This window comes from Gigantopelta aegis, chromosome 2, assembly GCF_016097555.1.
Source record: "Gigantopelta aegis isolate Gae_Host chromosome 2, Gae_host_genome, whole genome shotgun sequence".
NCBI lineage: Eukaryota > Metazoa > Mollusca > Gastropoda > Neomphalida > Peltospiridae > Gigantopelta > Gigantopelta aegis.
The window spans coordinates 41,057,868-41,072,995 of NC_054700.1; the positions used below are offsets into that span (position 1 = coordinate 41,057,868).

A 15,128-nucleotide genomic window follows, 5' to 3' on the forward strand; every position below is an offset into this window, starting at 1 on the left:
TAACTTGGACGAGTGAACTGTAACTGTATTGCCTACAAATGTTGCTCTGTTTTCAGGGTTACCTCTGTGCTGGGATATCAGCCTCAAGACTTGCTGGGCAAGTCTGCATTTGATTTCTACCACCCAGAAGATCAGACTCACATGAAGGAAACCTTTGACCAGGGTGATTATTAACACAAACTTTCCAGTTAAAAACACCAGCTATTTGTAAACACTCTGCAACTGTGCATATTTCCACGACTGGTATATTAAAGGCTGTGCTGTCCTGTCTGTGGGATGGTGCATATGAAAGATCCTTTGCTACTAATGGAAAAATGTAGCAAGTTTTCCTAAGACTATATGTCAAAATTATCAAATGTTTGACATCCAATAGCCGATGATTAATAAATCTATGTGCTCTAGTGGTGTCGTTAAACAAAACAAAAACTTGTGCATATTTCATCATTAAAAATGTTTTCTTTTTTGGTAAGTGTGACACAAGTTAGTTCAGCTAATAAAATATATTTCTTTTTATCTTAACCTGACATCTCTGCCTTATTGCATACCACCACCACCACCCCTCTCCCTTTTTAATTAGGGGTGGGATGTAGCCCACCCACTTGATGCGCGGTCAGTCTAGAATCAATCCCTGTCGGTGGACCCATTGGGCTATTTCTCATTCCAGCCAGTGCTTCACAACTGGTGTTACAAAGGCTGTGGTATGTACTATCCTGTCTGGGGGATGGTACATATAAAAGATTCTTTGCTGCTAATCGAAAAGAGTACCCCATGAAGTAGCGACAGCAGGTTTCCTCTCTCAATATACATGTGTGGTCCATAACCATACGTCTGATGCCATATAACCGTAAATAAAAGGTGTTGAGTGCGTCATTAAATAAAACATTTCTTTTTTTTTTAAGGTAGAGAGGTCTGGTTAAATATTCACGAAAATATGTTCTCCATTTCTATAGGCCTATTCCTGCTAACTGAAAGAGTGCTATTAAGTATCTTTGTAGCTAAAGCATTTTATCAACACCACTACTAGTGAAATTTATTTTATCTGGAAAGCTTCATTTACATCTGAACATCTGAATAAAAAAAGAAACAGAGTGTTATTTGGAACTTTTTATCCAGTATTTGTATGTGAAATGTGTTTTCCTTTTTCAGTTTTGAAATTAAAAGGTCAGGTGATGTCTATCATGTATCGTTTCCGGGCGTCTAACCGAGAATGGGTATGGCTTCGAACCAGCAGCTTCAGCTTCCAGAACCCGTACACGGATGATGTGGAATACATTGTGTGCACCAACTCCTCAGCAAAGTGAGCATTATGTCAAGTAGTGCATTTATTAGTTCTTTATGGGTCCAACCAGAGGGGACTATAGGTTTTGTTTCTGGCCACCTGTCCCACGTATAGTTTTCAGAAAACTATTTTCTCAGTAGTTCAAAGTACTGAACTGATTTTTGTGTATGGCTTTCTCGTGTACTGTTTGACTTTTAATGGGATTTGCCCTTTTTTAACAGTTATGTCCCTTGAACTTAAAAAATAAAACAAATTGTCGGGGTAAGTAAGGGACATGTATTCCTTTGGCAATATTCTCAGAATTCTTGTTAATACAGATTGCATTTTTATCACTTTGGTGACGAAACCATGCCTATTTATCCCATTGGTCAACTAACCATGTGTTTTTATCCTAGTGGTGCCGTATCATTTTTATATTTTTGAAAATCTGTCCATAAAAAAGAAAGAAACAAATTCTTCAAAAGAGTTGAGCCATGGGAATCATGATTGACTAAAGTCTGCAAGTTGTAATTATTTGTAGTCCTACAACTACACACACAGTTTCATTTGCAGTCAGATCTCTTTAACAGCTAACAGGTCAGACTGAACAATAATTCATCTTTATTCTACAGGGGATCACAGCAGGTTTCTTCCTCGGCGATGCCGTCGGTTGACCAGTCCGCGGACTCGTCATCGGTCATCAACTCGTTCCCAGCCGCGAGACCCATACACCAGGAACACATGGTTATTGGCGGCGCAAGCAAGTCCGAGTACCGCGACGGAGCCTACCACACGCAGGACATGTACCGGTCGGTACAGCCCGAGGTGTTCGGCTCGTACCCGCAGTCGGGCAGTGTCAAGTACCCGAGTCTTTCCAGTCAGAACACGATGGGCATGACCCCACCATCGGTCAACTCGATGAGACGCAGCCCTTCACAGACGACCAGCGGGTGGACGGCACAGGGCTACCCAAGAACCGAGGTTAGTTGTATATAATCACAGGGCATTGAAATAAGTCTATAGAACAGTTGTGGAAACAGCACAGGACTACTCTAGAGCCGAGGTTAATTGTGTTTTTTTTATACCAAACAGGCATCGAAATAAGTCTAGAACGTCTTTGTTCAAGTTACTAGGAGGTCACTACATGTCAATATAGTTTAGAACGGTACTTTGTGGTCCACGAAATCAATCTATTTATTCTTTATTAAATTTATTTTGACAGTTATGCCCCTTGAACTTGGGAAATATTAAAATTTGGGGAGCCTAGTAGGGGATATGTATTACTTTAGAAGTACTCTTAGAATGCTTGTATGGTGAATTGTATTTTATCTCTTTCTCAGAGTTTTCACTTTTTCCCTCAGGGTCATAACGAATGTTTATACGGTATTTTCACTTTCTCTCTCGGTTGTAACAAATGTTTTATACTGTATTTTCACTTTCTCAAAGTTGTAATGAATGTTTTATACTGTATTTTCACTCTCTCTTGGTCGTAACAAATGTTTTATACTGTATTTTCACTTTCTCAAAGTAGTAATGAATGTTTTATGCTGGATTTTCACTCTCTCTTGGTCGTAACAAATGTTTTATACTGGATTTTCACTTTCTCAAAGTAGTACTGAATGATTTATACTGGATTTTCACTCTCGGTCGTAACAAATGTTTTATACTGTATTTTCACTTTCTCTCTGTCGTAACAAATGTTTTATACTGTATTTTCACTTTGTCATAACAAATGTTTTATACTGTATTTTCACTTTCTCTCTCTCGGTCGTAACAAATGTTTTATACTGTGTTTTCATTTTCACTTCTCTTTCAGGGTGGTAATGAATACGGTGCATCTTCAGGAGCCCAGACATTCAGTCAGATCAGCCCTAATAACGCATCGCCAGGTAACCAGCCAGTGTCTGTAGTGGGTTTAATGGTCTGGTTATGTGTACAGTTCATGTACTTGAGTAGCTGTCTTTATTATACCGCATTCGTAGATGTCTGATACATGCATGAGTAGAGAGTGGGGTTTTTTCTAGAAGAAATTTTTTTAATTTGAAGAACAGAATTATTATCTGCATGTTATGCATTTGAGAAAATATTACACATTAATCAAATATAATCTTTGTCAGATTTTCCCCAACACCCAATTTAAAGTGTTATGGAGAATATAAACATTACTTGCTAAACATCTACTTGATATTGGTGTGAAATAAACTTCATTTAAGCTGATATGATTTAATATGAAAACTGAAGTTACATTATTTGTTACATATACCGAAATGCAAAAGAACTAACTGGAATTATTTTTATGTATTTCTCACGCTCTTTTGACCACAGTACGTATGGTAGTTGTGTTGCCACATATTCCAGTAAAGCATGAATTGTCTATGTGCATACACTTGGGTTGATTGGTGAGATAAAAATTGTTTTTGAATTACTTATGACTGGGCAAGAAAAGTCGCATATTGGATCTCGAATCAATAATCTGATAAATTTGGTGCATATCGAATACTGATTTTTTTTCACTGGGATCTCTTGTGATCCCTATATGACCATCAAACCATTCCAAGGCTAGCTCTGGGTGAGCATAATATTTCGCCAAATTGTTTATTAAACTTCAAAAATTGCAGAAATCAACTGTTATTTTCTTTAAAATGTCAATTATTACATGAAAATATTTCGCCAAATTAAAATAAAATTCGCCAACTGCTTTTAAAATTTGCAAGTGATGAATTTGGCGATTAGCAGAGCTATCCCTGCATTCAATAAGATGTGTGATCATCTGTTGGTTAAGAAAATTAAATTGTATAAAAGAGAGATCGGTCTTTATTGCTGGCTAGTTTTCATCATTATCTTAATTAAATGAATTGTAAAAATTATATCAGAAAATGTGTATTGTGTTTCTTTTGCATTTCATTATATTTATTAAAATGACAATGTGATAATAAATGTCCTTAAAATAAATCTTTCACATTTATGTAAAATTGCATTAGAATAAACACATTTTTTCTACTTAATAATATTTCTAAAAATGTAGTTGTTTGCATTCACATTTATTATTTTATAGATTAGCTTCTGTTTGTTTTTGTCAGTATATATTATCATAGATGTATCGTATTTTAAACAAATATTTATCAAACTATATACCGTGAAATTTGAGTAAAATTTACTTCTATAAAAAAAAAAATTCATCAGAAGGTAAAACTAGTTCTTAAAAAATTAATAACATATACAAGTCCTATAAATATTTTAATGAAATCTGGTAGCAACTTCATTTTAAACTCACGATAAAGATCATGATTATAGATGTGAAACAGGTTTGTATAGACAGTGTGTATAAACACTTATGTGCTTGTTAGATGGTTTTAGTCTGAGGACTTAGATGATCTCCCTTTGATTATTATTATAATATATATTTTTTTTTAAACTTAGAAAGAACATTGAATTATCCCCTCTTCTACTATCTTGAATGTTTCTTTTATGGATATTGATTTCTTAAACAAGGAATTAAGAACTGTTAGTATTTTAAAAAATGTTTTATTATTATAATTTCCTGATTTGTGGAACTTCAAGAATATATGTTAAAACTAATTATTCAAATATTATTTTAGTATCTAGAAAGGTAATTTATTCATGCTCACCAGGTAATGAAGTATTTTGAATTGATTTAAACAATTAGAAAGTATTTCACCATTTGTTATTGAGTGTTTCAGGTTTTCTGACATGTGCTGTCTTGGTTTGTGTGCATTGGTGGACCCAACACGTAATAGTACCTCTTTCAAGAATCAATTCATACTCTTTCAAGCTTGGTTTGGGGTTTGGGGGGAGTGTTTCGGTTTGTATATTAATTTTTTTAATTAAAACTTGAGCAAACATTCGTGACGAGTGGATCGTTCCTGTTAATATATATTTGATTAATAAAAAACAGTATTTGAAGTCCGAGGAGTGAAGTATTTATTTGTTTTTTGGGGTGTTTTGTTTTACATACAGTGTGAGTTGATTCTGATATCTTTTTACTTGTAAGCACTTTGCTATCATGCTGTATTTATTCCAGTTTTCAGATTTTCATTAAAATGTAATAAAAGAAAACAACAAAAAATCGACATGAGTGGGGTTTTTTTAATGAATGTAATGAAAACTGGAAACAATAAATCTGAAGATATATACATTCTTTTCTTTTCTGTAGTTTCTCAAATGCTGTACTCTTTGCATCATGAAGTATGTATCTTGTGAACATATATATTTATTACCCAATACACTTCAGAATATCTTGGGTGAACTATAGTAATTCAGAGCATTTAGTAGTAGGCAGAAGACTGTGATTTTCAACGGTTATTGAAATAGCCTCCAACACTTGCCTTTCTTTCCAAAACAGTGCCTGATAAAAACACTCTCATGATGACTATAGCAATGAAAAAAAGAAGGAAAAACCCAACCTTTTAGTGTACTTCCATTTTCTGAGTTATTCCTGCCTATCCAAAGTATTTTGATCACTTCTTGCTCAAACACTTATGCTTTTTTGTTACACTATCCTTTATTCTTTTTTTTTCCATATGTGCTACTTGATTTTTGTAAAAATCCCTATGTAATATCTCAGATATTGCACTTTTGATGTGACCACTGATAATATAAAAAAGAATATGTATATCCGTAAGTAACTTTTAAACTTGGGTGGTGGGATGTAGCCCAGTGGTAAAGCGTTCGCTTGATGCACGGTCGGTTTTGGATTGATCCCCGTCATTGGGCTATTTCTCGCTCCAGCCAGTGCACCATGACTGGTATATTAAAGGCTGTGGTATGTGTTATCCAGTCTATGGGATGGTGCATATAAAAGATCCCTTGCTGCTTATCGAAAAGAGTAGCCCATGAAGTGGCGACAGCAGGTTTCCTCTATATATCTATGTGGTTCTTAACCATATGTCCGACGCCATATAACCGTCATTAAAATGTGTTGAGTGCATCATTAAATAAAACATTTCCTTCCTTCCTTAAACTTGATATCACCATAATACTTAACATTTCTATTTGTAATCTACTTAACAAAACTGCGGTTAAGGGATCATTTGCAGTTATTAACATTTCCATAAGCAAACAGCATGATTTTTTTTGTCTCTGCTTGATTGCATCAAAAGACAAGGAATAACTATTACTTCTCCTTTGGCTATGACATCAACTTTAGCTTCACCATTAAGTTCTTTTAATTTAACTAATTTACTCACAAAGTAAAAGCCCAAGACCACTTGGTTTATAGTGGACCTATGAATGTCCCATCTCGGTGCATCTTCAGCAATATAAAACATTTATGACATATTATTATTTTTTTTTAAAGAAATAACTTAATCCTGAATATTCACCAACTCACTTTTATGGTAAGCAAGACATTTAATTCCACGTAATTCTTCAGGTGTTTCAGTGTTTTTTTCCTACCCCCTCACTCCTTTTAAACGGGATATTGTTGTAGACATTATTGAAATGGGTGTAAAAAAAAAAAAGAAGAAGGTATCGACCACCTTCCACTCTCAAGCATATAGTTTGAAATCTTTTTAAAATATTAATAATTGTGTGAATGATCCATTAACAGAATTATGCTTTGCTTCATTTTCTTTTCATTTTTCGTTCTTTTTTCATTTCTCTATTTTTTTTTGCTGGGTCCACCATTGATTTGTCTCCCTTGTGTTTTAGTTGGGCACGCCACCCCCATGGTGCTGTCGAGTGCTCTTTCTCACTTATATCAGCACCCCCCCATCTCCTCTTCAGGGAACCCTGGACTCTGGGGCCAGTGGCAGGCGTCAAGCGATACCACAGCATCGCAGCCGGGCGGAGTCATCCAACACCAGGTTCAACAGCAGCAGCAGCAACAGCAGCAGCAGCAGCAACAACAGCCAGAAGAGTTCGGAGATATGTTTAGGATGCTGGGACAACCCGAATCTTCGGAATTCAGCGACCTCTCGATGTTTAATACTTTCCCAGACTGAAGGAAGAAGAAAAGAGTCAACCATTTTTAAAAAAAATAATTTACAAGTCATTTTGTATTATATCTGTCTGTTAATAAAAACTATTGGGGGTAGGCATGAATTTTTTTGAGTCTCAAGATAATAGCACTTCAGTGGTTTTTGTTTTCAACATTTGTCTCGTCATTTTGTTTTTAAAGCACTGATTAATTCGGACACATGTCATGTAGAACATTTGAATGATTTTCAGACAGCATAATACATTATCATTACCAGGCATTGAATTTTGGGATTTTGCCTAAATTGTAAAAATTATAAATCTAGATATTGTGTGATTCCATCCGATGATCTTTTACTTTCAACCCAAAATAGAACTTTAGGAAAGTATGGAATCCAGAAAAATTTGCAGCCTGGTTACATTTCTTTAATTACTGTAATAAATGGCATTAAAATAAAAGGAAAAATTAATTGTCGTAATATATAAATTAAGTTTTTGTTTTGCAAATGACAAATGTCATTATATCACTGCAAATCAAAGTTATTTTGTAATTTTTCAACAAGTCGGCTGCCACCTTAATGTTACTTGAACAAAAATACCAAAGACAAATTTTGGGCCTTATATTTTATAGTTTGGCCTGTGTTCATAGTAGTTTTATAAACCAGTGGTTAAATGTTTGTATGATTTACACAGGACAATGTGTCATGTTAATAGAATTCACCAATTAATTGGTCAAGTCTAGAAAGTGTGTTCTTTCACATTGAATTGTTTTATTAATTTATACTAGAAGGTACCGGGATAAAAAAATAACAAAAATACAAAACCAAAACCCACCTAACCATGCACAGCAAAGTTTTGTTTTTGTTTTTATATATTATTATTAATTTTCCATTTTCCCTCTATCACTCTGAGAATAAAAAGTAGAGTAACTTTGCATTGTTTAATATGTTCAAGAAGTGTTTCTCATGTGATACATAGGAAAGGTTATGAATGACTATCCATGTAACAGGTATAAATATTAATATTATGCATTCCTGTTTTGTTAATTGTTTGTATTTTTATGCATGCTATAAATGTTTTACTATTGTTCAAGAACAGAAAGCCAACCATCTTGAGCAGTTAGAGTTGATAGTCACACTAAATGTTAATTTTGGATTCAGATTATTGGTCGAATTTACAAAGCTTGTTTTTGACTTGCACGCATTTAACTTTATGTATTTACAGTGCTTAAACACCTGTGTTTAGGCAAAACAGGCTTTGTAAATTTGGCTCTTTGTTTGTTTTTAAAATAGGTGGCCCTGTTTCATCAGTTTTTAATAGTTCATATGCTATTGAATTGTTACATTTTGTTGTTTTAGTTTTATCTTAGTTTAAATAATTTGTCATTTGTTGATATTTGTAAGTATCCCTTTTAGCTGTTAAGTGCCATATTATTTTAAAGATTGGATCATGTTTTTCTTTTTTCACTCATTATTTAACAATATTTTTGTTTTTAATTAAAGTGCTTAACCATTTCTAATAGCTGAAAGAAGATGGGTGAAATTATATTTTCAGATTCGACGTGCTTTTCAGGGATTTCGGAATTTGGTCGTGTGACAATGTGGCACATATTTGGGTACCTGATTGTTGGAAATGGTATCCGCATGAAGCATTTGATGTATTTCTGTATGCTGTTGTCTATTTATTATATTTTAATGTCACATGATAGTTCGACTACATTTTAATATCCCAAAATATGCAGGCTATCACAAGTACAATTTAAACTGTCGCTCACCAAATGCAAATAAATTTGGAGAGATTTGTCAAATATATTTCATTACAAAGTTGGTAAAAAGATAATAAAAAAATTATCTGTTTGTTTGGCATATTTGTTTTTAGCAAATTCACCAAGTTGCTAATATTTTTGGGCTTCACCCTAAACCCTGTATAAGCTTATTGACATTTTGACTCTCTTTAACTCTAGACGTTGAAGTCTCCAGTCGGTGCATTATCTTTGAGCCAATGTTTTTGGACACCGTACACTTATGATGACAGGTTTTTCAAATAATCTAAGCAATAATATCATTTTTCCTCATTTGTGTCTTTTTTGTTTTACAGATGAGATCACATATTCCATGAAAGAGAACACAATCTTTATAAATTTATTCCTTATTCCAAAGTACCAAAGATTGTATTTAAAAAGCAAATCATCCATTTTGACCATAACATTTTAGGAGATACCATTTTGGGGTTGGTGTTAACATCTTTATTATACGCTAGGCTTAGAGTTGGGTAGGCACTTAAATATTAAAACATTGATGCGTTGCATCTATTTATCTTCATGATTATTTCCAAATACGGTATACTTTGATTACAAGGAATATAGTTTGTAAACAAAAGTACGATCTCCGAAACAGTTTTATTTATGGTTTGATATGTATTTCATACATCTGTTGGGGTGAGTCAAAGGAATGAACATATGAATTTTTTTTATCAAATTGTTTTATCATTAATCAGATGATTTGTATGTTATTTCTTAAGAAAACCTTATATTCATTTTACAAGCGCACAAACTTGGTAACTGTTAAAAGCTACTTTTGTATACTGGTATTTGTATTTGAAAACAAAATTAAATTTAAAATCAATGATTCATAAATGTGTCAAATCATGGTAGTCCACCAGTAATTAATGAAATAAAAATATGTTTAGCACTCCTGTACAACCACAGTGTTAACTCCTTTTTTATTATGGCACAAATTATGTTTCTGAAATTATTATAAAATTTGTATGGGGAAAAACAAAAATAAAGAGTTTTCTCCCTTTATGTATTTGAGACTTGTGCAGAATTAGAAATAAGGAGGCTTAAATTATTTTGTTATTTTTGGTTACAAGTCAGATCTGTCTGTTCTGTAGAAACACTAAATGTACAGTAGAATTGTTATATTTAATTGCACAGATATTTAGTCAACAGCAGGGTTTGATGAGAATTTGAAATGTTCAGCATTTAAAATAGTGGCTTTTTGCAAAATTTATTGTTTTGGGGCACAACTCCAAAATACTTTTAGTAAAATGTGTGTACATGAATATGAGTATACAGCATTTATTTTAAGTCTCTTTAAAACCTTTTCTGAATCGACCTGAATGGCAAATTGCAACACGTAAAAAAGAAAAAGTGTTGGGTTTATTGTGGAAGGTTCTGGAAGATGTAGAGACAATATCTTGTTGTTAGGCTGACAGTACAGCTGCTACACTGTGAGACAGTTTGTACTCTTTTGGAATTGTTGTAGTTAGTTTTTGAGTATTACCTAATGGTAGCAGTTTTTCTATAATGTAAAGGTAAGTCCGTTTAGTCTCAGAGGCATATGGGTTAAGTAGTTGGTGCATACAACACAAAGATTATACTTTTTGATGCTACACTGTGCGTGTTATAAGTTGATCAACATTTCATTTTTTAAGCAAGACAACACAGATGGTTAACAATTTCAGTATAAGAGGGTTTAAGCAAGACAATGCTGCTTCAGTCATTTTCTTCTTTTTCTCTTTCTTTTTATTTTTAAATGGTATAGCCAGATTCAAATTCTCTTTCACAAACAAAATTCCACACATAAGGTAAAATAAAACTTGTTGATCTTCGAATTAGCTTTTTTTTGGTTCTTTTTTCTTTTTAAAATGACTTGGCCAGATTCAAATTCTCTTTGACAAACAATTCCACACAAAAGTAAAATAAAACTCGCTGATATTTTAAATTGGCATTTGTTAATAAATTTATTATTATTTGCAAAGTTTAATTTATGTCTGTAAAATGAAGGCTTGAAGCCTGTACAAGACGAAACACGTGTACATTGCATGTGTTTTTTTTTGTGTGTTTTTTTCAAATTAATTTATTTCTGTGATCATGTAAATATTAATTAATGTGGTGAAGGCATTGTTCAGATATTTTATTAGCATCACAATCATATGTATTATATGTATCATGTAGATGGTTTCAATTTACATTAATGGAGTCCTTTGATATTTGTATATATTTATAAATGATAATTCATAATATCTAAGTGCTACTGTATCATGTGAGTTTAAAATATCTGTGTTCTGAACAGCTTTACTCCATTCATCGTGAGATAATTAAATTTGAGCCATCTAGTTGGCCAAGGAATAGCAATGGGGCTTTATTTGTTTCTTAAGAAAAGTGAGACTGTACACCTATCATAACCATGGGAATCTCCTTTCAGTATATGTGAAAGTGTGGCAACGTGTTAATTTTAAGATTTAAAACAATTCTAAACTCAAAGACATAGTATGCAAAATAATATAAACATAAAAATAATAAATTGCATAAAAAGCATTGCTAAATGCTTGGTAGTATTAAGCAACTAATCAATCAAAATAAGCACTTGACTTGTGCTTACATCCAGTGTTCCACTGAAGGTTCAAGCATCATCCGAGATTCCCAGGTGGATTTGTCCAAGACCAGGATTAATTAAACAATTCCTGAGTTCTCTTTGAAGATGTTAAATTCTTCTGTAAATATTATATTACAGTGATGTCCTCAAATGTCATGCTTTTTATTATAGTTTATGGACTAAAATAACAAATATTGTATTATTTTGTATTTATAACTATTATTGTTACATAATAAATAACCAAATTAAACAGGCAATAACTTCTGTTTTTATGGACTAAAATAAAAATTAATATTTTGTATGTACGACTATTAAATTTACTGAATAAAGAACCCAAATTAAATAGGCAACAATGTGTGTGTTATGGACTGAAATAAAAATATGTTATTTTGTATTTATGACTATTAAATTCAGAGAGTAAAGAAGCCAATTGAACAGGCAATAACTTGTGTGTTCCCAGATTCTGAGACAGATCTTGCATATTTAAACTGAGCTGCAGTATCATGTAAGTTTTCAATATTTGAGAATGTGTAATAGATTGTGTGGCTTACAATTATTCCTGTGAAACCATTCTTCAAATAATAAATTTTTAAAAAGCTGAAAAAGAAAAGAAAAAACCCACCCTAAAGTATAATAATAATTATTATAATTTTGAAAAATAATAATAATAAATAAGACATAATTATACCACAGCATCAAACAAAATTTGACTTGAATAATTTAAAATGTACCGCCTCTCAATAGTCCTATTACTGAAAGTTGAAATAATTTGTTGTTGGTTACCAGTAAAATATCTGAGAAACTGGTTATTGTAAATATATTGGTTTCAAACCACACATGTGAAACTTTATCTTTGTAGTAAAATAAAATAAATTACAAATATATATGACCATTTGTAAACAGGGTTGAAAATTAACATGAAAACCATGGTCGCCAGCAGGGCCATTTGAAGAAAAATCTTACTGGCCCTTCTCAAATTCAGCATGCCCTGCAATAGTCTGTTTGGGTCGAAAGGAAAACGATGAATTGGCTTGTAACATGAAACATATTAAGTTTTAAACCCATACCAACCCAAATAAAAAAAAATTCAAAAAGAAATCCATTATAAATAAAAAGGTTTCTTTACAAATTACAATTAAATGATACAGATTAAATATAATTTTTAATATGAGTAAAGAAAAATGCTAGAACAGCCAATTTATGCAGCTTGACGTGCATTTTCTCTGAAGTAATCGATAATGCAGTGTAAAGAGACTAAAACCTTAAAAGGTAGTACTTCCGCGTGTTTTAGTAAATTGTTCTGCGAGTGGCAATCCTCTTTATGGTGATGCAAGATGGATGAACTCTCCAGTAAAGAATTTTCTGGGAGTGGCTGTCCTCCTATAGACAAGGCACTAGATAAAGATTGATGGAATCCTCCACTATTTTCCCAAATACCCATTCGACTGCATTGTGCAGAGATACGGCCTGATCTCGTATTACGGTTTTGTCATTCAGATTTACCTTGGATGTTCCATCAAGATTTAACCCTTGCAGTTTTATAAATATATTTTTTTTATTTACACTGAACTTCCACAAAAACGTTATTTCAGATGGTATGGGTTTACAATTTAATAAATTACTACGTTTTTATATGAATTTTATATTTGCATGCCAGTTACTATTAATTGACTTTTGGAATAATCCCTGTAATAATGGGAAAATGTCATTGTTAGTGTGAATTAAAAACTTAGATAAATTTTGATTTTGTCCCAGAATAAGCTAATTAAATAGGATTAATTTGTACCATAATATTTAATAATGTCAAAACATAGGTCTACTAGATAATTATGGCGTATCCAGTCCATTCCAATATGCCGATGACTTTTGAAAAAACAATTTAAGTGTCTACAATATGTAGAGCTATATTTGTTTTCAGCCCTAGACCAAAATCTTACAAACTGAGACGGAGTCTGGTCAGTCTGGTGCTGTCAAAATATAGAACATGTTCAATAATGTCATCTCCTGCCAGAATTGCAGTTCACGCCAGCAGAGAACAGCCAAAGCGTCTTTTGTCGCATTGGTCATTCGATTCAGTCCCACTCTTAAAATCGATGGTCGCCCAACGGATTATCTTTGTAAAATTCTTCGTCGCCCTTGGCCAGTAATGGTCATCACGGGCGACTGCTAATTTTCAACCCTGTTTGTAAATCAATTGTAAATGAGTAACACCCTATAATATATACCTCATACCAGCAAAACAAATTGACCAAAAACAAAAATATATATATATATTTTTGGCTGGTACAAGATAATTATTATCGTCATTTGTTTTGGTAGTGAGTATAGTAGAATACTGATGGCTGATACAAAATATTTAGTTTTTTGATTGATTGAAACATATTTTATTGCACTTTAAAAGAACAAATGGATTAGGCTCAAGTTATGCAACGTACTAGACCTTTTCCATAATACATACATGTTACGACAGTGATCTATTTTTTTTGCAATTTAAATATGAACAGAAATAAATATAATTGAACAGAAATAATATAAATATTTAGTTAAACATTCATAACAGAACTGAGAAGGTAAGTTGAGAATATAAACAAAGGATGCTCATTACTTTTGTAATTGAATCCTGAACATATAGGGGACAGTGGGGGTAAATATTTTACATTCTATCAAAACATTGTCTTCTCTCCTACATATTCGGGTATGATTTTGCAGATTTTTAAGATCTGGTTTTAGCTGCCCCCATTTTTATTTTTATTTTTTTCTTGTAACTATTTTTTTGTCTCGTTTTTTTTTCTTTCTTTAAAAAAAACAAATTGGGGCCATAAATTAGATTCTTAAAGTAGAAGACCGTATTTGATCTGAAATTCGGAGGAGAATTCACTATTTAAATATAGTGTATGGTTTTTAACTCTCTTTTTTTTTTTTTTGTAAAAAAAAATTTATGGATAAGTTCATCATTTATTAATAGATGGTTATCTCGTCCCAGTACACTATATAAAAACAACCCTTTTGGTCAACTGATTTATCGGTTATTTCTCCTTTTGTAAGTCTTTTTTGCTGGTCTTATATATTGTGGTATAACTAAATTGTGTATATATTGGTGTTCAGTACCTGGATTATGTCTGTGTGTGTGTCATAAGTTTGTGTTCTGTACTGGAAGTACATTGTATGTGTGTGTGTGATGTAAACTTATTTCCAGTACATCATGTGTCTGTTTAGGTGAACAGATGCATTAATTACATTAGTCTCAATATTTTTAACACCAAATAATTGTCAAATTGAACTTTGTATTAACAAATAAAATATGAAGTGTATCGTTCAAAACGTTTGTGTGTTGATTTAGGTACAGAGCTGTCAACCTGTGGCAATTCTTAGGCGTGAGAAAATTAGAGTGAGGGTCCAAGAGACTGCGGGCTTTTGGTCAGGTCCAGGGCGAAGTTTTGTGTTGTTGCTTGTTTAAGTCCAAAATGGAAATCTCTAACACCTACTCCCCCCCCCCCCCCCCAAAAAAAAAAAAAAAGAAAAGAAGAAAGAACAAAAGTCGAGCTAGTGCAAGT

The 15,128-nt window shown here is 32.7% G+C and overlaps 1 protein-coding gene across 6 annotated transcripts in view; it reads left to right on the forward strand.

Annotated features, from left to right (window-relative positions):
* LOC121385692 (aryl hydrocarbon receptor nuclear translocator homolog) overlaps nt 1–14,885 on the forward strand; it is a 46,747-nt gene extending 31,862 nt beyond the window's left edge. For all 6 annotated transcript variants that reach the window (XM_041516474.1, XM_041516481.1, XM_041516466.1 and 3 more), the window contains exons 12-16: nt 57–163; nt 1,147–1,297; nt 1,891–2,239; nt 3,075–3,147; nt 7,004–14,885. In XM_041516474.1, coding sequence (XP_041372408.1) covers nt 57–163; nt 1,147–1,297; nt 1,891–2,239; nt 3,075–3,147; nt 7,004–7,221 — 898 coding nt within the window. In that variant the 3' untranslated portion in view covers nt 7,222–14,885. The remainder of the gene's footprint in view (nt 1–56; nt 164–1,146; nt 1,298–1,890; nt 2,240–3,074; nt 3,148–7,003) is intronic.
* The last annotated feature ends 243 nt before the right edge of the window (nt 14,886–15,128 follow it).